Here is a 27581-nt window from a genome sequence, read left to right as displayed (position 1 = left end):
GAAACACTTCAATCATAAAATTAACCATTTATCACAAGTTCACATAAATATAAAACTTTATATTTAACAATTTAAACTTTCAAAGAACAAGTGGTGTATTAACATTTACAACAAACACAACAACTTAATTTTTTGAACAACAATAAAAGTAAAGTGTTCTTTACAATAACATCATGTTAAATCACCAAAAAATTATCAAAAGTTTTTAACATTCCATTACCTTAGCCCAAATCTAATATGAGGATGAGTGACAAGTTAACCTAAAAATTTTATGTAGCAATAGGGTGAGCTACAAAACTCAACAAGTGAGTAACATATTTATGATATATGGATGATAAATTATATAATACAATGATTAAGGTGCTAATTAAGGATTCAAGAGTCATATATAAATTCATTTGGACTTATACTTACCAAGGAAGCAAAGAGTAATATATAAGTAAATTGATATCAAATGCAAACAATGAGCTTAAGAGGAGCCATATTTATCAATTCATTAGATTCATTCATAGCAATGGAGCAAAGATTATCATATAAGAATATCAAGAATAATGTAACACACGAGCTCAATTCATTCATAACAATAGAGTATATAACAACACAAAAGCATATTCTAGGAAAACATATCAATGAAATATATGGGGTGAACTAGGATCATAACATAATATTATGTACCAAATTTTGGATGGTCATTAACATTAGTCTCCCACATCTACGTCTAAATAAAGTCATTTAAGCCAACAAGAGTATCATAGGATCTACACAATTTTTTCCATTCCTAACAAAGGTTCATATTATCTGATAAACACCAAAATATAAAAAAAATATTCTGATTATGAAAGTTGGAATGTATTGAAAGCACACATGAAATAATAAAAATATATATGTACATATAAAAAAATATCAAGCAACGTCAACTTATGCATAATTTATTCAAAGTAATAATAATCTGTAATAAAAAATATAAGAGTTTAAAGCAATAATGTAAAATTCATTTGAGAGATAAATTTTAGTTGAAATTACTGGTCATAGGTGCCTTGTAAGCCAATCACATAAGTGATGACACGTGTGACATACTATGTAATCTTTTTGTATATTATCATTATTAGTATTTTCTCACTTTATATTACCTGTTGCATATATTGTGATATCTATGGATCTATATAATAAGAATCAGATCATGATGAGATCACGATAATGAGATTGATTCACCTTTAAACACATACCCTAAAAATTCTTGATCATAAGTTACTCGAGAGAGACATTGAGATTATAGGAAAATCTTGGGGCAACATCATATGAGCAATGGAAAAAGAGAAAACAAAAATCCTTAAATTTCCTATAAATTATGTTTGTCGTCGTGCGAAGATTGGTGCGCAAAATCCGCAAAACAAAAAAACTATGTATATGAAAGATAGTGTTTTACCTAGGGAGATCATATATCCCTGAATCCTTGCAGATATGTGGGAGAGGATGAAGGAAGTCAAGTGTCCTCCTCTCTAATGGTGATCCACACAGTAGAGCTACGATGATGCTCTTCAAATCTCTAAGCCTATTATCTAAGGAGGAGGAGAAGGGGAGAGGAGAATAAGATATGACAACTAAGAGAAGCTCTAGCCTATGTACCTTTGGTTCCCTCCTATTTATAGAGGCTCCCTATCAACTTAACCATAATGGATCCTGCCCTATTGAGTATTGGATCTTCATCCAACTACACAAGCTTCTTAGATTAGTGGATCTCTATCCAATAATCTCTCATTAGCTCTTATTGGATCTCATCCATAGGATCCAATCATTCAGGGGCTTATGGATATCCAGTAAGATAGGAGCTCTAGCAGATATCTTATATCGGAACCTCCACTTGTTACAATATCTACCATATGTGTGTGACCCTCTAGGCCCAATATCGAGTTAGACATAAGTCATACATATCAAAACTCCTTCTAGCTTAGTAAATTATTATCTACATAATAATTCACTTGACTCATCGACTACAGATATACTAGGCCACTACGCCGTAGTCCCCAGGCGATACAATGGAATCTAATCCATTTTAACTTTTTTATCCTCAGTTACTATGTACCTATAGTTCCTCATCCATCTAATACCCTAGAGACCATATACTATGCATGGTACTATCAAACCTATACGGTTTCTTCTCGAGTCTCGCACAAATCGAATTCTCTTGGAGAAATTTTTACTTTCAATCCAAATGACCCTAGCTAGAGATTTATCTAAGCAAGAACATATGAGATATTTCTCTTATCACATCGAGAGCAGATGATCCTCTCTCGACACTCAATAGCTCTCGTAAGATTGGCTATCACTCCCGATGACCGGTTGTGCTAGATCTGGAACTTCCAGACCTATAAGTTTGGTATCAAAGAGCGGAGTACTTGTTGAATCTCATATTTTGATGATGAAATCAATTATTAAATTTATGATCTAATCTACATTTTGAGTGATGTAGGACTAGCTTCAATCATGAAGAGACAATTAGATCGATTCACCTTTAAATATAAATCCTAAATAATTTCGGTCATAGGTTACTCGAGAGGGACATCAAGATAACTGGACAAACTGGTATGCTATATACCTATCCATATGATGGATGCAGTTGGTCTCATAGCTGCTCGTGTGAGGACCCTAGGGATACAATACAGGTGCTCATTGGAGAATGAGTTCACTAATTGATCCACTTACGGAATGCTGGATGGTTGATGATACCTTATTATCAAATAGTGATTCCGTAGTCCTAGTGGTGTATCTGGTCCTTAGACTTAAGACACCAAGGATATCCTATATGAGTGCTCCATTCTTTAATACCGGACTTATAGGTTTGGATGTCCCAGATCTAGTACAACTGGTCATCAGGAGTGGTAGTCAACCTTACGAGAGCTATTGAGTGTTGATAGAGGATCATCCACTCTTGGTGTCATGAGAGGAATATTTCATATATTCTTGCTCATACAAATCCCTAGCCAGGGTCATTAGGATTGATAGAGAAAGAGTTCTCTAGGAGAATCCGATTAGAGCAAGACTCGAGAAGAAACTATATTAGTTTGATAGCATCATGCCCGGTATACGGTCTCTGGGATATTAGATGGATGAGGAACTATAGGTACATAGTAACTGAGGACAGATAAGTCCAATGGATTGGATTCCCCTGTATCGTCTGTGGACTACGACGTAGTGGCCTAGTACGTCCGTAGTCGATGAGTCGAGTGATTTATTATCGAGATAATAATTCATTGAGCTAGAAAGAGTTCTAACAAGTATGACTCATGGCCAGCTCGATATTGGGCTTAGAGGGTCACATACAAATGGTAGGCATTACGATGAGTAGAGGTTCGAATGTGAGATATCCGTCGGAACCCCTATCTTATTGGATATCCAATAAGCCCCTGAATTATTGGATCACATTGACAAGATCCAATAAAAGCCCATGAGATATTATTGGATAGAGATCCACTAATCTAAGAGGCTTGGGTAGTTGGATGAAGATCTAATACTCAATAGGGGAGGATCCATTATGGTTAAGTTGATAGGGGACCTCTATAAATAGGTGGGATTCAGTGGTTCATAGGCTAGAGCTTTTGTTTGCCTCTCCTATTCTCCTCCCCCTCTCCACCTAAGAGCAGGCCTAGAGGTTTGAGGAGCATCGTCGCAGCCCTATTGTGTGGATCACCGCTAGAGAGGAAGGCGCTTGATCTCCTTCACCCTTTCCTAAAGATCTGTAAGGACATAAGGATATATGATCTCCTTAGGTAACATAATCTTTACTATACGCAGTTTTCTATTTCGTAAATTTTGTGCACTAATTTTCACACGACGATGAATATCTCTTTGGGAATAGGGGATTTTGCTTTTATTCTCCCACTACTCATGTGATGTTGCCCCCCCAAAGATTTTCCAACAATGGTATCAGAGCCAGGTTGTTCATGCGATAGATTTGTTTTGAGCTACATGTGTTGTATTTTGGAGAAGCTTTTTTGCGTCAAAATCATTGATGCAAAAGCGAGAAAGGGCAGCAACTATTGCTGCCCTTGCTGTAGTCGTAGATGGCAGCGCTACCATCTACGTGCAGGCAGGCCACTTGTAGCCTACACTGTTGCTGCCCATGCTGCATGCAAATGGCAGCACTACTATCTACGTGCGACAAGAGTTGCCTACCCTTCAAGCTTAGTGTGATTGGTTGAGTCCCTTGAGGTTATACTAAGACGTTGATTGGATCCTGATCCCCACTAGAAGTCTGCCGGAGACTTCCGTTTCATGTGTTGAGAGTATCGTATAACTCGCAAGTAAAATAGTGGGAGCATATTAAGATAGAAGTCCATATCTTGATTTTATTTTTTATAAAATCTATAAGTTATTTATTTCTACTACATCTTTATTTTCAGAAAATGTCGCTTTCAAATGCCTTACGTGACATACTTGATGTCAACTGCCTCACTGGTCCAAATTATACGGATTGGCTCTGCAACTTGAGAATTGTTCTCACGGTGGAGAAAATCACGTACGTCCTTGATACAATGATGCCTACGCTCGAGGAAGGGGTAAGCAAGGATAAGATCGCTAGCTATGTAAAGTATATTGATGACTCCACTCTTGCTCAGTGTTACATGTTGGGCCCTATGATTTCTGAGTTACAAAGACAACATGAAAAGATGGATGCCAGATCCATACTACTATATATTCGTAAACTGTTTGAGGAATAGGGAAGTACTTAATGATATGAGATATCCAAGAACCTCTTCCGAGCTAGAATGACTGAGGGGACACTGGTTCATAATCATGTGCTAAAAATGATTGAGTGGATAGAGAAACTCACAGGTCTAGGAATGATCCTAAAGGATAACTTGTGTGTGGACATTATGCTTCAGTCCTTACCAGATTCCTTTTCATAGTTCATAATGAATTTTAATATGAACAAGCTTGATGTGACTCTCCTGGAGCTCCTTAATATATTGAGGGAGGCAGAGAGTACTATCAAGAAAGAGAAGCCAGTTCTCTATATTGGTGAGACCTGAAAGAAAAGAAAAGCTGAAAAGTCCCTTAAGAAGGGCAAGTGCAAGGGTAGACCAGGTAAAACAAAGGTTGCTAAGAAAGACCCGGTAAAGGACAAAGGCTAGTGCTTCCACTATAGCAAAGATGGGCACGGGAAGAGGAACTATAAATAGTACCATGTAGAGAGGGCGAAATAGAAGCTTGGAGAAGCTTCAAGTACATTCATGATAAGTCTCCATTTGTCAAACTATTATGATGACACATGGGTATTGGATACTGGTAGTGCTTAACATATATGCAATTTGTTAAAGGTGTTAGGATCAAGAGCACTAAGAGGGGGGGGGGGGGGGGGGGGGTTGAATTAGTGCAGCGGAAAACTTTTGACGATTTAAAACGACGTTCGTACGATAAAAACGATTTCGGTAAGAAAGCCGATTTGGAAATCACTTTAACTTATGATCAAGCGAGATGCAGCTAAAATAAAGATATATAGGCAGTTTGCAGTTAAGATAGAGAACAGAATGTAATTATAAATCGAAATACGACGTTGGTACGATAAAAGCGATTTCGGTATGAAAGTCGATTCAGAAGTTGCTCTAACTTAGATTAAGCGAAGTGCAGTTAAAGTAAAGCTGTGGAGGTAGTTTTCAGTTAAGATAGAGAACATAAAGTAAATGCAAACCGAGATTTAGAGTCGTTCAATCAATCTTGACCTACATCTACTTTTGGCTTCCTCCTCCGATGAGGTCACCAACGTCTACTATAGGCCTTCCTTTAATAGGCGAAGGCCAACCACCCTTTTACAGTTTCACTCCTTTTAACGGGCTTAGGAGACAATCCTTACAGAATTTTTCTCTCATCTCTTGAAAGATCAAAACTTGGAAGAAAAGAGGGAGGAGAACTTTTAGCCTTTACAACACTTTTGAACTCTAAAAATCACAGAGTAAGATTGGATTTTCAATGCCCTTTCATTACTGAAAGGGTGGGGTATTTATAGGCCCCAATCTAGTTTGAATTCCGAGCTCAAAACTGTCATTTCTCGAAATTCTGAGGTCTAGCGGTTCCACCGCCTGACTGGGGCGGTTGCACCGCTTGGCATAGCATGAAGACTGAGCCTTTGGGTGGTGCCACCTCTTGTTAGGGGCGGTTGCACCTCCTGGCAAAGCTCGGAGACTGAGCTCAGGTGGTGCTATCGCCTGATTGGGGTAGTTCAACCGCCTGGCAGAGCTCGGAGACCAAGCTCCTAGGCAGTGCCACCTCTTATCAGGGGTGGTTGCACCTCTTGGCAGAGCTCGAAGATTGAGCTCAGGCGGTGGCACCGCCTAACTAGGGCGATTCAACCGCTTGGCAGAGCTCGAAGACCGAGCTCTTGGGCGGTGCCACCTCTTGTCAGGGGCAGTTGCACCTCCTAACAATACTCGGAGATCGAGGTCAGGCGGTGCCACTGCCTGACTAGGGCGGTTCAACCGCCTGGCAAAGCTCAGAGACCAAGCTCCTAGGCGGTGCCACTGCCGACCCAAGCGGTGCCACTGCTGGCTAGGAAATCTGGGTCCGAATGGGCTAATCCATTCGGCCTAATCTGGGTTCATCAAGGGCCTAATTGCCCCCAGATTAAGTTAATGGAATCACCTCCCATTTTTAACTTAATCTATATGCTAACTACGATATTTCTTAAGACATTTATTGCAACTTGTTCTGGTGCGTCAATCGCTTCTTCCAACGAGTTTCCGGCGAACTTCCAGTAAACATCCGACGAACCTTCGGCGATGCTCCGGTGGACTTTCGGCAAACTCTTGGACTTGTGACGATCCACTTGGCGAGTTCCAATGAGCTTCTTTGGCAAGCTCCTGGACTTCTCGGATTTGTTCCTGTAGAACCTTTGATGGCCGTCCGGATTTCCGTCGAACTCTCGAACCCCCAACATGATTATAGTCTTGACTCTGGTGCAACTCCTACTGCATGTCTTACTTCCATCGTAGTTAATCTTGCACATGTAAAACAAAACTTTGATCGAGATAATTAATCCTAAGTAATTAACCAAGTTGTCTGGCATGTCATTGGTCCCTCGACGCTTCATCTGATTCTTCAGCGCATCGTCCTCTCCTACGACCTATTGCCCAATCGACCAGTTGACTCCGCAACTCCGATATCCTTGGCACAATACCTGCTCTTCTTGGCCCAATGCCCGAGTCCATGGCCCAAAGCCTTCTATCGATACGTCGACCAATCCACCGGCCCAACGTCCAATCTTTTGACATGTTCCTCCGGCCCAACATGATTTTTCCTACTTTAATTGTCTCATCCTGATCGAAGCATCTTACGTCACTCAAAATATAAATTAAATCATAAATATATATCAAGTGGTTTCATCATCAAAATACGAGATTCAACAATCTCCCCCTTTTTTATGATGACAACCACTTGATGACGGAGTTAACCTTAACTCCTAGAGTTTAAACAAACTCCCCCTATCAATATGTTATATTGATATAAACTCTTGGATTCAAAAATCCAAGCAACATGTCATCATAAACTTATGCATAACATGTCATGTCATTAACATACTTTCCTTTGTCATCAACAAAAAAGAGAAGTACAACTATTCTTGTGTTTGTGAAATAAGTTCAACTCATTACATGAAAAACATAATATCAGGTTTTATCATCATGCAGTTTTGAAGCTAAAAAAATTAGCAAGTGTTACATCATGCTTAGAACATTTAAGCTATCAAGTTTTAGATATGCAAGTTTTACAATATACAATATAGCACTTTTGCTTCTTTTGAGATAGCAACTTCTACATCATGCAAGCTAGCAAATTAGAGATATTCAAGAAGGCAACCCTTGCTTCTTGAAATATGTAAGTTGCAAGCTAGCAAATTTTTTCTTCCTTTGCAATGTTTGAGCTCGCAATTTTGCTTCCGTTGCAAAGTGCAAGTTTAGCATGTTTAGCTTTTCTTGAGATAGCAATTGTTTGCTTCTCTTTAGACAAAAGCATAGCAAGATTCTTAAATTCAATCATGGTAATTCAACACTTGCTTCTTGTGCAAGATTGCACTTTGCTTTTCTTTGCATGTTCTAACTAGCAAAAGCTTTCTCCCCTTTGTTTTTGTCAAAAAAAATGGAAGAGTACAAGCTAGCCAGCCTTTGCCTTAAGCTAGCAATCTTTCTCCCCCTATGTCATTGCCAAAAAGAAGGAGAGGAACCAATGATTTAGACTTTTACATAAACTATAAATTTGCATCAATCAATATTTCAATCATCACATGATACATACAAGACAACAATGCAAAGAAATTATGTAAGGAAAGACATCAATTGTTAAACATGATACGATAATAGTCTCAAAAATTTTAATTTGCGATACATATGATACATTGCGATACACTAAAAAATTTAATGCGATGCTTTTAAGGATTTCAACCTATTTTTGATACAAAGCACGGCAAGAGCAATTATATTGCAAGTTTTCTAAGTTTTACATTTTTTGCTTCTTTCAAGATAGCAATTCTTTGCTTCTTTTTATATTGCAAGATTTGCAATTCATTGGTAGTGTTCATGATTATAACTTCTTTTAATGAAATGATTGAGCTAGCAAATTTTCCTTCCTTTGAAATATGTAGGCTAGTAAACTAACTCCCCCTTTATCATTATCGAAAAGAAGGGAGAAATCAATGGCTAAAAAATTTAATCATTATACAAGCCATATTACAAAATCATGTCATGATATCAAGAAAATTCAAGAAGGACATGATTCATTTGACAAATCTTTTTAATAGAGCAAAAGAATTATACAACCAAGGATCATGATTAAAATATATCAATATCATAGATCAAGTCATGATTCATGATTCATCATAAAGCAAATTAATTTTCAATCATCACATAAGGCATTTAAAGAATTTTTGAAACATAGGAGAATGATTAATTTAAGCATGCAATGTTTCAATCAAATTCAAGTCATGAATACCAATACTTTCTATGAGTATCAATTCATGAATACCAAAAGATATTATTTGTGATTCCAATTTTACAAGATCAAGATTATGATTTAGATAAAACTCATTCAAGTCAAATCGTTAACTTGAAACTCATAATCTAAGTCATCAAATTCAATTTCGAGATTCACAAAATATCATGAAATCATTAATCTCGATCAGATAAGAAAGGTATTTTTTCAAGTGATTCTTTTTCATCTAAGCATGCCTTAGTCTTTATATGCCAAATCAAGATAAGCATGAAGGTTCAAGAAGTAAAGGCAAAATATTATAAAACAACTCATCAAGCAAGATTTTAAACATCTATTTTCAAGCCATATAAAGAGTAAGTCAAGGATTCAATTATCTCATGTCATGAATTCCAACAGGAATCTCAAATTATCAACATCACATTAAAAAGATATTTCAAAAAGATATATCGATAAGTGATTCATTTTTATCATTTCATTCATTCGGAAGATTCTCCTCTTTGGTAAATAAATCTAGGAGAACAAAATGAATTAAGGGAGATGTAACATGATTGAAGCATTGAACATGATTCATATTTAAAATGTGTCTCATGTCATAAGTATGAATTAAGCATTTGTGAAATCCGAAATCATCCTCAAAGTCATATTTAATAAATTCATATATGATAATCATAGATTTATTGAAAAGACGATAAGATAGAGGATCGTATTTCGTTTTTATAAATTTCTATTCATGTGATTTGTTTCTTATAAGCATGCCTTTACCTTTAATAAAACAAGTGTCAACATTTAAGACGAAAAGGTAAAAAACAAATCATCAAGCATGATTCCATGATAATATCCTTTTAATATCTTGATATTCATCATCAAGTATGATTTCAAAAAGTATGTTAAAGAGAAATCATTAAGACCAAATGCATGATACACTCATTTATTTTCAAAATATTCATTATGTTTATTTTCATGAGATTCAGTAAAATAAATTCATTAATCTCAATAGGATAGAAATTTTATTTCCATTTCATACAATTGATTTCATGTAGGGGTACTCAAGTCTTTTGTGAAAACATGTATCATCATTTAAAATCGAAACATAAGTTTCATTATGAAGCCGTCAAGACCAAACACATTATGATATTATATCTATCATCAAAAGACTATCAAGAAATTCATATTTAGATGTACATGTACTATGTCTTCTTAATATGTCATGAGAATGTCATCTTAATTCGTCATAAAAATGATTAGACCAAAAACATGTTAATATAAAATGAGAGTTTCAAATCAACATTTACTTCAAAAACTCATGCATGACATAAAATCATCAAGATACACATGCATGGATTAATCCGAAGTATTATCACATATCATATAATTATCATCCCTAATGTTGCATACATCATTCAACATTTCAAAACATAACATGCATGAAACCTTAGCAATATACTTTTCATGATCAAATTTTTAATTTTTCAATAATACTAAAAAAAAAACATGATATAATTTTTGAAAAATAATTTTTTAATTCTTATTCCTACTATCTAAATTAAGCACTCATAAAAAAACTTCAAGTAATTTCAAAATAATTCAAGAGAGTTGAGTTACTTACCTTGTAGTCGAAGCCTATCAAAGCCCAATTCGTCGTTTCACCTTTGGAAGTTCTTGATTCATCTTTGATTGCCTTCCTCTTCTTTAGTCTCTTCCTCCATTCAAGTTCATTATTTATTTTAGATTTTTATTCAATAAACTTATTAACATTTAGTGTTCGAAGTTCAAGTTCATCATTGTCCTCATCACTTGAGTCATTGCTCAAGTGATATTCATTTGTCCGGAGTTCCAAATCCTTCATATTCTTTGGAAGGTCATTCAAGTGCTCATCGGGTTCAAAATATTCCAAAAGTATCATTTCATAGGTCATTAATGATCCATTAATTTTTCTATTAGAAAATCATTTAAATTTTTTATCTCTTGTATTGCGATTATTTTAGGATCTCACCTTTTTGAAAGAGATCTTAAGATCTTACTTACGAGATTAAAATTTAAAAAATATTTACTAAGAACTCTTAGATTATTGACGACATCCGTGAAACGGGTGTACATGTCGCCTATAATCTCGCTTGGTTGTATTCAAAAAAGCTCAAAATCATACAATAAAATATTAACTTTTGAGTCTTTAACTCTACTAGTTCCCTTGTGCTTGATTTAAGTGTTCGCCAAATATCAAAAGTCATTTCACACGTAGAAATCCGATTGAACTCATTTTTGTCCAAAGCACAAAATAAGGCATTCATAGCCTTTGCGTTTAAAGAGAAATACTTCTCCAAATCTAACCATTCGTTCATCAGTTTAGAGGGAAGTTAAAAACCATTTTCAACAATATTCTACAAATCCAAATTTATAGAAATCAAGAAAACTCTCATTCGAGTTTTCCAATAAGTGTAGTCCAATCCATTAAACAACGGTGGATGAACAACCGATAAGCCCTCTTGAAAGGCATGAAGAGTCATTTCTCTCAATGTATATCCGAAATGAGAAATACTGGGCTCTGATACCAATTGTTAGGATCAAGAGCACTAAGAGGGGAGGTTGAATTAGTGCAGCGGAAAACTTTCGACGATTTAAAATGATATTTGTACGATAAAAATGATTTCAGTAAGAAAGCTGATTCGGAAATCACTTTAACTTGTGATCAAGCGAGATGTAATTAAAGTAAAGATATAGAGGTAGTTTGTAGTTAAGATAGAGAACATAATGTAATTGCAAACCGAAATACGATGTTCGTACGATAAAAGCGATTTCGATATGAAAGCCGATTCGGAAGTTGCTTTAACTTAGATTAGGCGAAGTGTAGTTAAAGTAAAGCTATGGAGATAGTTTGTAGTTAAGATAGAGAACAAAAAGTAAATACAAACTAAGATTTAGAGTGGTTCGGTCAATCTTGACCTACATCCACTTTTGGCTTCCTCCTCCGATGAGGTCACTAACGTCCACTTGTGGAATCAAGTTCATGGGATATCCCAAGAAAACTTATGGGTATTATTTTTATTATCTCGAGGACCAAAAGGTCTTTGTAGTCAAGAGAGCAGTGTTCCTTGAGATTGAACACATTCTTGGCGAAGACAGTGAGAGCATAATAGAATTGAGTGAGGTTGGAGAATTTAGCTCAAGCACCACTCTATAGCCCGAGTCTGTTCAAGTACCTAATACATAAGTTCCAATTTTATGTAGGTCCGACAGAGTATCCCATCCTTCTGAGAGATATATAGGACATATTGGAGAATATGATGTTGAGGATATTAATCCTCAAACCTACGAGGAGGCTATTATGAGTATAGACTCCGGAAAGTGGCAAGAAGTGATAAATTCTGAGATGGATTCCATGTACTCCAACAAAGTTTGGATCCTAGTTGATGCGCCCAAGGGTATTGTACCCATCGGTTGTAAGTGGATCTTTAAGAAAAAGATCAGAGTAGATGGAAAGGTAGAGACCTACAAAGCAAGACTAGTGGTTAAGGGGTATCGTTAAAGGCAAGGTGTTGACTATGGCGAAACCTTCTCACCCGTAGCCATGCTAAAATCCATCCAAATTCTAATGGCTATTGTAGCACACTATGATTATGAGATTTGACAAATGGACGTGAAAACTATATTCCTTAATGACAACCTCGAGGAGGAGGTGTATATGATACAGCCCGAGGGATTCGTGTCCAAGGACTGCCCAGATTAGGTGTACAGGTTGCTTAGATCCATTTATGGACTAAAGCAAGCTTCCCGAAGTTGGAACATAAGATTTGATGAAGCAATCAGATCTTATGATTTCGTTAATAACGAAGATGAGCCTTGTGTGTATAGGAATATAAGTAGGAGTGTTATCACCTTCTTGGTGTTATTTGTAGATGATATCCTGATCATTGGGAATGATGTAGGAATGCAATCCACAATAAAAGCTTGGTTATCTAGACACTTCTCCATGAATGACTTAGGAGAAGCATCTTATATCTTAAGAATTCAGATATATAGCGATAGATCCAAGAGGATTCTTGGCTTATCCTAGTCTAGGTAAATAGACACTATTGTCAAAAGGTTTAGTATGAAAATTTTCAAGGGATGTCTCATGCCAATGAGACATGGGATTTCGCTTTCTAAGAGTATATCCCCATAGACTCCTGAAGAAAGGATGAAGATGGATATGATACCCTATTGCTGAGCCCTATGCCTCAGCAATAGGGTCTATCATGTATACCATACTATGTACTAGGCCTGATATAACGTATACTTTGAGTGTCACGAGTAGGTATTAGGTGGCTCCAGGCTTGGAGCACTAAAAAGCAGTAAAGTGTATCCTTAAGTACTTGAGAAGGACTAAGGATCTTTTACTAGTATATGGAGGTAGTAGCCTCAAGGTTGAAGGCTACACAAACTCGAGTTTTCAGTTCGATATCGATGATAGCAAGTCAAATTCAGGGTATGTGTACACCCTGAATGGAGGAGCAGTATGATAGAAGAGTTCTAAGCAAGATACTACTACTAACTCGACCATAGAGGCGAAGTACATTGCTATAGTAAAAGTATCAAAAGAGGGAGTCTGGATGAAGAAGTTCATCATAGATCTGAGAATGGATAGCGAGGAGACAATTTCCTTATATTGCGACAACTACACGTCGATTGCTCAAATGAGGGAACCTGGGTCTTATCATAAGTGTTATGAGGAGGTTCCAGCTTATTGTAGAGATCGTGACTCGAGGAAATGTAGCAATGGAAAGAGTTCCATTTGAAGATAACATTGCAAATCTACTAACAAAGTCGTTGTCTCAGATTGTCTTTAAGTGTCATAGGGGTCTAATAGGGATCAAACAAATAGGTGATTGACTTTAGGTTAAATGAGAGATTGTTAGTCATAGGTGCCCTGCAAGCCAATCATGTGAGTGATGACACATGTGACTTGACACGCAGTCTTTTTGCTTATTATATTTTGGCATTTATCACTTTATATTGCTAAATAATCTAATCCTTGGATCTGTGCAATGGGAATTGGATCATGATAAATCATGATAATGAGACCGATTCACCTTTAAACATAGATCCTAAATAATCCAGGTCATAGGTTACTCGAGAGGGACATCGAGATAACCGAACAGACTGGTATGTTGTATACCCATCTATATGATAGATATAGTTGGTCTCATAATTGCTCATGTGAGGACACTAGGGATACAATATATGTGCTCATTAGGGAATGAGTTTACTGATTGATTCACTTACGGAATGTTGAATGGTTGATGATGCCTTATTGTTAGACAACGATTTTGTAGTTCCAATAGTGTATCTTGTCCTTAGACTTGAGACACTAAGGATGTCCTATATGAGTGATCCGCTCTTTGATACCAGACTTATAGATTTGGATGTCCTAGATCTAGCACAATCCGTTATCTGGAGTGGTAGTAAACCTTACGAGGACTATTGAGTGTCGATAGAGGATCATCCACTCTTGGTGTCATGAGAGGAATGTCTCATGTATTATTGCTTAGACAAATCCCTAGCCAAGGTTATTCGGATTGAGAGAGAAAGTATTCTCCAAGAGAATCCGATTAGAGCGAGACTTGAGTAAAAACCATATGGGTCTGACAACACCATACCCGGTATACGGTTTCTAGGATATCAGATGAATGAGGGACTATTGGTACATAATAACTATGGACAGACATGTTTAATGGATTGGATTCCCCTGTATTGCTTGGGGATTACGGCATAGTGGCATAGTACATCTACAGTCTATAAGTCAAGTGAATTATTATAGAGATAATAATTCACTGAGCTAGAAGAAGTTCTGAAAGGTATGACTCACGACCAGCTCGATATTGGGTCTAGAGGGTCATACACATATTGTTGGGAAATCTTGGGGGCAACATCACATGCGCAGCGGAAGAAGAACAAATAAAATCCCCTATTTCCAAAGAGATGTTCGTCATCGTGTGAAGATTAGTGAGCAAAAATCCATGAAACAAACTGTGTATAGAATATATTATGTTACCTAAGGAGATTATATATCCTTGTTTCCTTGCAGATCTCTAGGAGAGGGTGAAGGACGTCAAGCGTCCTCCTCTCTAGTAGTGATTCACATAGTAGGGCTGCGACGATGCTCCTCAAAACTCCAGATCTGCTCTCAGGTGGAGAGGGAGAGGAGAATAGAAGAGGTAAGCAAAGGCTCTAGCATATGAACCACTGAATCCCTCCTATTTATAGAGGTTCCCTGTCAAACCCTAATGGATCCTCCCCTATTAGGTATTGGATCTGCATCCAATTACTCAAGCCTCTTAGATTAGCGGATCTATATCCAATAATCTCTCATGGGCTTTTATTGGATCTCATCCATAGAATCTAATAATTCAGGAGCTTATTGGATATCCAATAGAATATGAGCTCTAGCGGATATTTTATATTTGAACCTCTACTCGTTGCAACGCCTACCATATGTGTGTGACCTATTAGAATCAAGAGCGGCACTAAGAGGTGGGGTGAATTAGTGCAGCGAAAAAATTACCCCTTTCAAAAGTCTTCGTTTCAATTAAAATTGATTCCGACGAAAATCGTTTCGTAAAGATTTTAACTTAAAAGCATATAAGTGCATAGAGAAAGATGTAAGAAAGTAAAGTAGCTTGTAAGAAAGGTAAATTGCTCAAGACAAAATGTAAACCAGGATTTAGATTGGTTCGATCATTGTGACCTCAGATTCCTCCTCCGTCGAGGTCACTAGCGTCCATTAATGGCCTTCCTTTAATAGGTGAAGACCAACCACCTTTTACAGCGCTTTTTTCTCTTCACAGGTTTAGGAGATAACCCTTACAGGTCTCGCACCTCTCTTGAATGATCTCAACACTTAGAAAGGGATGAGTACTCTAGCACTTTTATAACACTTTAACACTTCAAAGACTCAAGATTATGCTAATACTTTTATGCCCTTTCATGCAGAAAATGGTGGGGTTATTTATAAGCTCCATTGGCTTCAAAATTAGAGCCAAAAAGTGTTATATCCCGACGAACTCCCGGCAAGCTCCTGAACTTTATGACGATATTATTGGCGAGTTCTAATGAGCTTCTTTGGCAAGCTCCTAAACTTCTCGATTGGTTCTAGCAGAACTTCCGATGAACTCTTGAACTCCCAACGAGATCTTGATCTTGACTCTGGCAAAACACCTGCTTTGTGTCTTACTGCTATTGTAATTAATCCTACACACTTTTCTCAACATATAGATTAGATCTAATAATTTATAATTGATTTCATCATCAAAATCTGAGATTCAACAATCTCTTCCTTTTTTATGATGATAATCAATTGATGACAGAGTTATCCTTAACTCCCCCTATCTATATGCCATACTTTGAGAAAAGACATTCTTGAATTCAAGGAATTTGAATTCAAGCATCAAATCGATAAGTTAAGTTCATTTAAACTTATCAACATGCACATCATGATTCCTATCATAATTTAACATTCTCAAAGTACGATGCCACGTATTTATCAATAAAAATGATGTCAAGACATGACATCTATTTTCAAGTTTAATGATAGATAGTCATCATTTTCAAGTATGATACTACTTTCAAATGTGAAACATAGAAAGATGATAAAGATAGCAATCCATCGTTCCATGGCAAGATATCAATTGTAAAATAGAAAGCTAAGCTCAAGATATCTTATCATAGAGAAAGACATTTATCTACAATGCATATGAAGTACAATTTGATATGTTTTAAGCATTTACGATATGTTAAAATGCATATGACAATTCCAATTATATTTTAAGCATACCACAAAGCATACAAGTGTTTATGTTAAGAATTTACGATGAGATACATTATTTACATCTACAATGCCAAGTTGTCATCAATTTACCACATTTTGATATTATTTCTCCCCCTTTGTCATCAACAAAAAGGAGAACAATTTAACAATTCAACTGTGGTAAAAAAAATTCAAGTATCAAACTAATCTATCCAATCGATATTGCATCGTTGCATGGTATCGTTCACAAATTCTCAACAATCAAAATTTATCAACATTAAAGTGATAGATTTTATCAACTTTTCCCTCTTTGTTATCAAAAACTTTGTATGAAGAAGAGGAAGGAAGGTAAGGAGGAAATCCATTAAGAACCAAATTTGTGAAATGATTTGAACTAAGTCAAAAATAGTAAATAAGTTTCATTAAATCATGCTTCAATTTTGACAAAAAGAAATATTCATGAAAAAGGATCAAAATATTTATGTGAAATCAAATCCTCATTCTTGCATGTCATCATCTCGTACATAAAAATTCATAAAATTCTTCTTTCACGAGAAGAGTAAGGAAGAATTCATGTAAAAGAAGCATAATACGAAGGATAAAAGAAAATTTTCAAGAATAAACCTTCATAAATCAAATTCATTTCTAATTAAAATTTTGATAATTAGTGGATTAAATTTCATGAAAGCCTTATTTATGAAATAATTTCATGAAAGCTTTAAAGAATCGAGAAAGTCCGGAAAACAATAAGAGCACTTCTAGAAACTTTCATAACTCCATCTTCAGCTGTGTATTTACACCCAAGGGCCTCTAGGATGCTTAAATAGATGAGATTCTTTTTTAAATCAGGAATATGTCTAACATTAGTGAGCGTCCTCACAATACCATTATGCATTTTAATTCAGATTGTTCCTCTACCAGCAACATCACACGCGACATTATTGCCCATCAAAACAATTTCACCATTACAAGATTCATATGTGGAAAACAAATCTCTATTGGGACACATGTAATAAGAATAATCTGAATCTAAAATTCATTCATTTTTAGACCTCGTCCTGTCATCAGTAGTAAAGAAAATATTTCCATCATTCTCATCAGCTGCTACACTAGCTTTAGTAGTTTTCTCAATAATATTTTCCTTTTACTTTAATTTATTTTTTAATTTAAAGCAATCAGCCTTAATGTGCCCCATTTTATGACAATATATGCATTCCAAATTTCTATGTCTTGATTTAGATCTAGATTTAGATCTACTACTATTAAATTCTCTTTTATCCATTCTACCCCTGACAACCAGACCCTCAACCTGATTCGATCTACTTTCCCGAGTGATATCCCTATCTATCTGCTCCTTAGATTTAGTGCAGATTTAATTTCCTGATATGAAATTGTTTCTTTTCCATAAATCATAGTATCATGGAAATGCTTAAAAGATTAAGGAAGAGAACACAAAAGTAATAGGGTCTTATCCTCGTCATCAATTTTCGTATCTATATTCTTCAAATTCATAACTAAGGAATCAAATATATCAAGATGTGAGAGCATAGATGTACTTCAATCATCCGAAGCATATACAAACTCTGCTTCAAGTAGAGACGATTCTCCACTATCCTCTTCATATACAAGGCTTTAAGTTTATCCCACATGCTCTTAGTCGTAGTCTCCATAGCTATCTCCTGTAAAACCTTATCAGAGAGATTTAGAATAATGCTTGATCGGGCCTTCTTATCCATACCCGTAAAATCTTCCTTTGATGTACCATCTGGAATGTTCTCAGCTCCCTATAGTGTCAAATCAACTCTATCTTGAACCAGAATAGCCTCCATCTTGAGTTGTCATATGCCGAAGTTGATATTTCTGTCGAATTTCTCGACAACGATCTTTATTATTGTCATCGTTACCAAAAGATCCCGAAATCAGGCTCTGTTACCAGTTTGTTAGAGCTAGCCCTAGGAAATTTACCAATTAACCTACATCTACGGATGAAAAAGGAGTAAATCACTATTATAAAAGAGGGACTATTACAAATGCCTTAGTAAGATATTCCTAGGCCATAAAACATCCGAATCTATTAAACAAAAAAGAAACTTAAACTATAAGCTTAAACTATTTAACTGAGTGTAAATTTAAACCCAAAATAAACACTTAGATTTTTCTTATGGTGCATCTGACTTCAAAGTCCAGACCTTTATTTATAGTTTAAACAGGAGATACCAAACTTGATTTTCCTAACGTGGGACTACGTGAGACTTGCAAACTAACGGTGCATGACGCAAATGAAAGATCCAAAGAGTTCCTCCATCAAAATTGTGTGTGCATCCTGTGTTAAAGAGAAAGCATTGGCTACTCATTTTGTTGGTTGAGATAACACATTTCGTTACGGGTAGCACTGCAGCTTGATATGTGTTGGTGAACTGATCACTCTTAATAATTGTATCATCGTCTCAATCAAAAGGCAAAAAAAAAAGAGTTCTCGCTGTATCAGCCTCTGAATCATCTGACTAAGATGGCAGGGCGCTCTAAAGCAAGGTGGCTAGCGTTGTAAAGCAACACATCAATGGAGCACCACGGCCCTCCAACAAAGGCAAGATGTTGTCATCAATGCTATCAACATCTAAAGACGGACGTTTCCATAAGTGTGATCTATATAAGTTTTTAACGCAGGATTTCTTCCTCTCCGGTATTCTTTTAATTATATTTGTCAATGCTTTCGTATTTTAAAATTTTAATCAATTGATTAGACATTATATATTAATTTATATTATTTAACGCCATTAATTTAGTCTCACATTCATTCAAAAAGGTGAGAGGTGACTTGAGTTAATTTATAAAAGTTAAATAGGGATTTATTTATTATGAATTAAGATTTAAGTATTTTTAATGCTATCAGTTTAGATTCATCAAATTAATAAATCAACTGTCTCATTAAACTAGAAATTAATAATAGTTTCAAAGTCAACATTATATTGAGCATATCTTGAATTCTCAGATTAAGCTATGTCATAGCGTTGAAATCAAAAAGGGATTGTGACATTATATGATTCATAAAGTTAGAGCTGATGAGAAGACTATCGCCGAGTCATATCATCTAACCTTAAATAAATTAGATATAACAAAAATACGACGTAACCATCCGAGATTGTACACTATCATAGTGTATCATTATCATCTTAAAATGGGATGTATGTAGTCAATCGTAGGTCTCATTGCTTCTGACCGCTTCACAACAGCTTTTCCTGTGACACATTGGAGCCACTCCATGGTTATGCCACTGAATCCTCCTCCACTCATCATACATTTAAAATAGTTATTAATAATTTTTTTGTTATCTTAATATATTTGATAATTAGTATTTTATTATAAAATCTATCTTTCTACTTCTCCGAATGTAATTGGAAAACACACCTCTCACCCCTCCTGCGATTGTGGAGGAGCAATTGGATCTGTTCGCTCCTTCATAGTCTACTATTAAGATAAGATACATTCGCATCAATAATAAACACATTTGCTTTCTTCGAAACGTCGGCTCTTCATTTGTCACCCTCGAAGGAACGTTTTTGTAAGGAAACGTCGTTACCACACAAAAAAAAAAAAAGAGAGAGAGGGAGATTAAAATGCGAAAATTAAAGTGTGACGTGACAGTCTGTGATCCGCTCGCCCGTTCTGACACGGAGCCGTCATCATCTAACGCCGACGGGAGAATTAACGACGCCACGGAGAACATAAATCCCCACCGCGAGATGTCAGCCGTCCATTTCATCGTCCCACCATCTAGACCGTTCCTTGATTCGGCTCGCCCAAGGCGTTGGATCGTGGCCATCCATGCTAAATGTGATGCGGTTCGTGCTCACGACCCTTGCTTTCGCCACGCCTCCGTTTGTTCGATTAAGATGTACTTGGGGCCCGCAAAGCAGGTGAGCTGGCGGCCGTAATTGGTGCGCCGCGTTCGACGGTCGAGGGTTAGGATTTAACCGCAGTTGAGGTGGAGGACTAGGCGCTCGAGGCATTTATACGTACATCAAACCCCACCGACGTCCCCTCAACTCGAGTGCTCCCGCCACTCTCTCTCTCTCTCTCTCTCTCTCTCTCTCTCTCTCTCCATCCCGTGTATAAAACGGGGATGATCCAAGAGGCCGCCGATCCCTCCCTCGATTCCTTCTCTCGCTCCCGTGAAATCACCGCCCAGCGCTGATCTCTCCATTCAAATACATCCTCTAAATCGCCACACTTGGCCTTCGGATCTGGAAACTGTAGAAAGAACGGGACTCTTGGGCGACGCCTTTGTGGCTTGCTTCTGGAAAGAAATCAGGTGACGCCTTTGTTTGATCTCCTAATCGGGGAGGAAAACTGTGGGAAAGTTGGCTTGAAGTGATACATTGGTCGGTATTTTAGCACGTCTTTTACTGTTATTTAAGCTCGGAATCGGTGTTTGAGCTGATTTTTGTGTGTGTATGTGTGTGTGTGTGTGTTTTTTTTTATGTGCATAAAAAATAGGGTAGTCGATGGAGACGTCTTCAATTCTGATAGAATTTGAGGCGTTTAAGGATTCTGATTCGCTGTGTGCAGCTGCATTGAGTGGAAGAATCAGTTTAAAAGATCTTGAAGGTTTGTGGAGCAGATGCGAAGGGATCGAACCTAAGTATTCTCTTTCCATTAATAAGAGAGAGAGAGAGCTCATTGGCTCCAAGGGATGTGCCGGTTAGAAAGGACAACAGGATCTGACTCCTCGGGGGAGAGATAGATTGATCTGAACCCCGGGGTAAGCGAGTCGAGCACGGACAAGCTGCAGAGCACGATAGTGTCGAGGCCGAAGATGAAGCTTTGGGTGATCCGGGTGACAGCGGTGGTGTTATTGTGGACGTGCGTTCTCCACCTGATGGCATTAGGGGAGATATGGAGGCCGAGGGTCTTGAAAGGATGGCCCTCTTGCTTCACCCCCTCGGAGCCGCCGCTTCTGGTGAAACAAGCCTCTACAGCCGTCGAGAAAATCGTTCTGCCACCCAAAAGTGTGTTCTTTCTGCTCATCATGAACTTTTCATATGTTGCTTGTTATGCAATTAAAACTGTGTTCATTGCATCGTAATTTTTTATTTTTTTCCTTGACTTTGTTTATAACTTCGTCTTTTAACATCTTTGACCAAGCAGTTTGAAATTATAACCATACCATACAGTGGCTACGACTTCTTTTGCCTGTTTTATGCCAATTTGTGGGTATCTTTAACTTATATGAAATTCTGAGATTCTTTCTAAAATTTCTCCTTGTAATTATATGGAATACTTGGTTTCATTTTTTCTTTGATGATTGCCTCCACTATACTAATTGTTAATCAAGTTTCTATGCCACCTAAGGGAAATCAATATATACCTTGTACTCAAGTTGGTTGGCAATTTTACTCTGTTAGACGATCAACAATTTAATTGAGCAAAAAGGTGTCCCATCATCATTGCGGTTGTCCATGCTTCCTGTTCTCTGTTCAGTTCCCGGCATTTTACCTTATCTCATACTACATCTAAGTCCTTGGGTGCTGAATCCACAACACCTATTTCAAAATTCTTCCAATTTTCTATTATAATTGGGTTTCATCTGAAGTTTTTATCTTTCTATAGTGTGATCTTTCTTATCTCTGCTAAATCTAGTGCTTCTTCAACTTGTAGTGCAGAAAGAAATGTGGTTTTTGTTTGTCAATATCTGCAGTTTCTCATCTGAATCTTGAATGTTTCTGTCATTAGGAATCTACAAAAATAATGGGTACCTGATGGTTTCATGCAATGGTGGGCTTAATCAAATGCGATCAGCGGTAAGGCTTTATGAAACCATCAATATTCAATTTCAGGAATTTAGGTGCTTGTTATTTTATTTGCAATATCGCCCAAGTGATTGTTAAAGTGAAACTGGCTGCATATAGATTCTCATCCTACAGCTTTCTCCTTTCAGATCTGTGACATAGTTGCTATTGCGAGATATTTGAATGTGACACTCATAGTACCAGAGTTGGACAAGACCTCTTTTTGGAATGACCCTAGGTATGTTTTTTATTTTCAGTTTAGATTTCTTCAGTATCTTGGTTTTAACATGTTGATGAGTTTCTTTCATTTTTAGGAAAAAAAACTAATTATTACTTCTTTTTGCTAGAATAACAGAATTTTCTTTAATGACAGTGAATTCCAGGACATATTCGACCTCGATCATTTTATCACTTCTTTGAGAGATGAGGTCCGGATATTGAAAGAATTGCCACCTAGGTTAAAAACAAGGTTTGAGCTGGGAATGTTTTATTCGATGCCACCTGTAAGTTGGTCTGATATCGCTTATTACCAAAATCAGGTTGGTATGCATCTATGGGAATAAGCAAAAACAAATGTATCGACGTATGATCTTGAGTCACTAGTAAAGCTGATAATCTGTTTTTCTGGCAACCAGATTCTTCCTTTGATACGGAAGCACAAGGTCGTTCATTTGAATAAAACAGATGCTCGGCTAGCTAACAATGGTCTGCCATTAGAGATACAAAAGTTACGCTGCAGAGTAAATTATAGTTTTCTTAGATTCACTCCTCAAATCGAAGAATTGGGCAGAAGAATAATTAAAATTCTGCAACAGAATGGCCTTTTTCTTGTTCTCCATTTACGATATGAAATGGACATGTTGGCCTTCTCTGGATGTACTCACGATTGCACTGATGAAGAAGCAGATGAATTGACAAGAATGAGGTAAAAGATGAACATCCCTTTGCAATTACCTTTTGTCAGGATTTCAACATTGGATTAGTAAGGATAATCTCATCCCCTTTGCGTGGCTCTTTCTTTTTTTAATACAGATATGCTTATCCCTGGTGGAAAGAAAAAGTCATCAACTCTAACAAAAAAAGAAAAGATGGTCTCTGTCCTTTAACACCAGAAGAAACCACTTTGGTATTGAGGGCACTGGATATTGATCGCAATGTTCAAATATATATCGCAGCTGGAGAGATATATGGTGGAGACAGGAGAATGGCTGCTCTTTTTGCTGCTTATCCAAAAGTGGTCAGTATTGGCTGCAGTTATTCATCTTTAATTATTTATGATTGTAATATTGTTTTAATGTAATTCATTACTGGTTGTCTGTATGAATTAGGTAAAAAAGGAAACTTTACTGGGACCTTCTGATCTTAGATACTTCCAGAATCACTCATCACAAATGGCAGCATTGGATTACTTGGTTTCGTTAGAGAGTGATATCTTCATTCCTACATATGATGGTAACATGGCTAAAGTCATTGAAGGTCATCGCAGGTACAATACACAATCCTTTTATGAAATCATCAAAGTATCAATTTAAGTTTGATATTGTTGGTGGGCAGACTAACTTCTATCAGGTCCACATGACTCGTACAAATTGATAATATGTACAAATTCCTTGTGTTCCAGACTCTTGGCAATTAAGACCGGTCCATATTATGCACACTTTCAGGTACTTGGGCTTCAGGAAGACAATCTTATTGGACAGAAGGCTCCTGGTTGATCTGATAGATGAGTACAACAATGGTACTTTAAGTTGGGATGAATTCTCTTTATCAGTTAAGGCAACACATGCTGATCGAATGGGAAGCCCCACCAGGAGAGTGGTGATTCCTGACAGGCCCAAGGAAGAAGACTATTTCTATGCAAACCCCCAAGAGTGTCTCCCACAGCCTGATAAACCATCGACTTCATGAATTCATTGAGATGACACCATTCCTGTATAGCTGTTCTTTCCAAGAATGGCATTGATTTGAAACCTTTAAGAAGGTAACTACTGGATCAACTGATGATAATGCTGGATGGTTTCCTTCCCAGGAGGATACAAACCAAAGAGGTTAGCAAGTTGCGTGTCTTTTCTGATGCAGCTGGTGAGTACAAATTTATACAGTAGATTTTTTTTTTAATATTCTCCAAATAAATGCTTGTATAGAAGGGTGAACGGGAGAAAGGGGAAGCCTGTTTCACGCAACATGAATCAGTATGTACAAAACAGGAGATTGAAATTGAGAGGTTTTAGTGTTTCTATGGATTTAGGTTGTGGAAGTTCTATCTCTGCCTCTGCAAATTTTGTCATGAAAAATCACTCATTTTCAAGTTTTTCCATCATGTTCTACCCCCTAAGATCTCTCATTTCCTCATGTTGGTGTGTGCTCATTCAGATGCGTCTATACATTCAGAAATGCTTGTTTCTACCTATAATTAGGAAACCAGGCAAATTAAAGGCCTTAGCATATGGTCATTACAAGAACTTGGAATCATTTTATGTGTGAACATTACAATGTTTGGTTACAATGAAACCCCATTTATATGGTGCACACATGATTGCTGATTTAACTCATGGAATAAACATGTGAGATGCATGAAGTCTTATCTGATAAAAATTCCTTTTCCTACTCATTGTTACATTTAGCTATAGCCAACATTGTTTACACGAGGTACATGGTAGAGTAGCTACTGCTTAAGCCACCCTGAGCTTCCACATGCTAAATACTAAGTACTATATCAAACTTAAACTGTGTGTATGTTCAGCCTAAACCATTCTAAGTTGTTCTAGATATTACATGGTCAATATCTCATGCTTCGTTTTCAATTGAGCATTATCCAATTCTGAAGTAAATTAATGCTTGACTTGGATGGTGGGTGGACATAGACTGAATCAATTCTCCTAAGGTTGAATGAAACTGCACTGTAGTCTATCTTTGTCTAATATTAGTTTTGTAGGTCCACCAGTACTTAAATATGTGGCAGTGCCTTCTTATGATGGGGTCTAAACTTTGTTTCTGCAGACACTTAAGTCAGTGGTCAATGTTGGAGCAAAAGGGTGGTGAATTGGGAGAAGAAATGGACTTCAAGAACAGAACAATGTTGGAAGAAGAGTCTTCTGGTTGGTGATCTAAACAGTCAATTATGTGGTTTTAGAAGAAGTTGGAGTTTAGGCTACTCTAAACAGAAGTTCTAGCATACAATTTTAGCTTGAAACATAAGAATACTGAGTCACCTGCTCTCCGAAGAGGTTTCTTATCTTCTGGGGAATCAGAACCTTGGTACGACCGCCAATGTGAAGATAGTATGATGAAAACAGGTGCTCTCGATTATTAAATGCCACCGTGTTCTTGAAACAATCAGGCATGTGAAAAATCATTGTTGAAGATAAAAAAAATTATTAAAAAAATTTTATTGAAGAAGCTTAAATCCCTCTCCTATTTATACAGTTTAGGAGGATGGTTTTCCCTCAACAGAATAGAGGATTTCCCTCAACAGAGTAGAGAGATTTCCTCGTATAATTGAAAAAATCTTATCTACTATCAAAGAACACTGAGTCACCTGCTCTCCAAAGAGGTTTCTTATCTTTTTGGAGAATGAGCACACGATAGTACGATGAAAACAGGTGCTCTCGATTGCGGGCATGTGTTTCGTATCTTTTTGGAGAATGAGCACATGATAGTATGATGAAAACAGGTGCTCTCGATTGCAGGCATGTGAAAAATCATTGACTGAGGTTTTTAACTCTAAGTAGATTAAAATATTCTTCCAGCTTATACTTGCATTTGAACTAGCAAACTCTTCAAAGCTTGCCCAGAAGAAATGATATTTATTTCATGGAAGCTAAAGCTTACATCAGAAGTCCATCTCTTGCTTTTCTTGTGCCAACAGAGGCCTGAAATTTATCTCAATACATGTGATAATTTGTTTCTTCTATGTACCCATTACAGGCTCTCTTTAAACAAAAGAGACAAAGATGCTTCTGTCAGTGCAACATGCATCAGCAGTACATTTTAGCTCTGTAGTCGGTGACTCCATGATGTTCCAGCAATGAATGATTTATTGTCAATCAAAATACCAAAATGTTTGCCTTTACTTTCATGTCATGTTTCCTTCGGTTCATCTTTTTCCCATGCTGTCAATCGTTGGATCAGGATTCAGAAACCAACATGCTTCAGTGATGCAATCTGTTAATTGGCAATCTCGATATCTCAAAGCAGTTCTATATGCAGTATGGATTCCTTGCATTTACATGTTCTTCCATCTTTTTTAGCTCCATGAGAGTAAGGGTCACGATCAGATAACTGACATGTTGAAGTTGAGGTTGAACCACCTGTTGAAGTTGAGGCTGAGCCACCAGCTTAAACTGAAGTTAAAAGTATTCATCACACTCATATAAACTAATCTTAATTTTTATTATTTTCTTGATATAAAGATTAAATCGGAGTATAACTTAAGAGTTTAATGTCATTGTCAATATCTAACATAGGTCAAAATCAAACTATAATATAGTGCACATGAGGTTTAGTCGAGTAGGCTCCAAAACTATGATAGTCTTTTCCTATTTAAGTTTTTTATTATGCCTCAATACTAGATTGAAATTGATAATAAAAAAAAGTTTAATTTATATTATTTATGAATTTATTATTATTATTATTATTATTATTATTATTATTATTATTATTATTATTATTATTATTATTATTATTATTATTTTTATTATTATTATTTTTATTATTATTATTATTATTATTATTATTATTTTCAACTAAGTATTTTAAATCGATTGATTAGACTCAAAATAATTTAGCAATCTATGACATAATATAACGTTATCATTAAACTGTATCTCACAAGCACCATGCCAAATTTTAATTCTAAGCTGTCTTAACGAGGACGTGCAGACTAACTTGGGTGAGGTCCAACAGCTCCACATGAAGAAAGTTGGGTTGATAAGGGTCAGATATGATATAGTGCAGTGCTTGGGAAACACCAGTTTGATTTCTTGGATCACTCACCTAATCCTGTTTCCTGTAGCTTTGATCTCAAACTCAATCCC

General features: G+C 36.6%; 1 protein-coding gene across 1 annotated transcript; it reads left to right on the top strand.

Moving 5' to 3' along the window:
- The first annotated feature begins 20815 nt into the window (after positions 1 to 20815).
- Positions 20816 to 25880, top strand: LOC135623426 (rhamnogalacturonan I rhamnosyltransferase 1-like). The gene is made up of 8 exons (XM_065126382.1): positions 20816 to 21765; positions 22490 to 22557; positions 22695 to 22783; positions 22919 to 23084; positions 23181 to 23470; positions 23578 to 23782; positions 23874 to 24031; positions 24210 to 25880. Exons 1-8 carry the CDS (start codon positions 21573 to 21575, stop codon positions 24451 to 24453), a joined length of 1413 nt encoding a protein of 470 aa, XP_064982454.1. The 5' UTR covers positions 20816 to 21572; the 3' UTR covers positions 24454 to 25880.
- Positions 25881 to 27581: the final 1701 nt, after the last annotated feature.

Source organism: Musa acuminata, chromosome BXJ2-9, assembly GCF_036884655.1.
Source record: "Musa acuminata AAA Group cultivar baxijiao chromosome BXJ2-9, Cavendish_Baxijiao_AAA, whole genome shotgun sequence".
NCBI classification, from domain to species: Eukaryota; Viridiplantae; Streptophyta; class Magnoliopsida; order Zingiberales; family Musaceae; genus Musa; species Musa acuminata.
Note: the sequence above shows the minus strand (reverse complement) of the source record. Positions and strands in the feature narration are given on the sequence as shown.

Coding starts and splice junctions, on each gene's coding strand:
- LOC135623426 (XM_065126382.1), top strand. CDS start 21,573: ATGAAGCTTTGGGTGATCCGGGTGACAGCGGTGGTGTTATTGTGGACG. Junction 22,784..22,918: donor TCTTTTTGGAATGACCCTAG/GTATGTTTTTTA, acceptor CTTTAATGACAG/TGAATTCCAGGACATATTCG. Junction 23,783..23,873: donor TTGCTGCTTATCCAAAAGTG/GTCAGTATTGGC, acceptor TGTATGAATTAG/GTAAAAAAGGAAACTTTACT.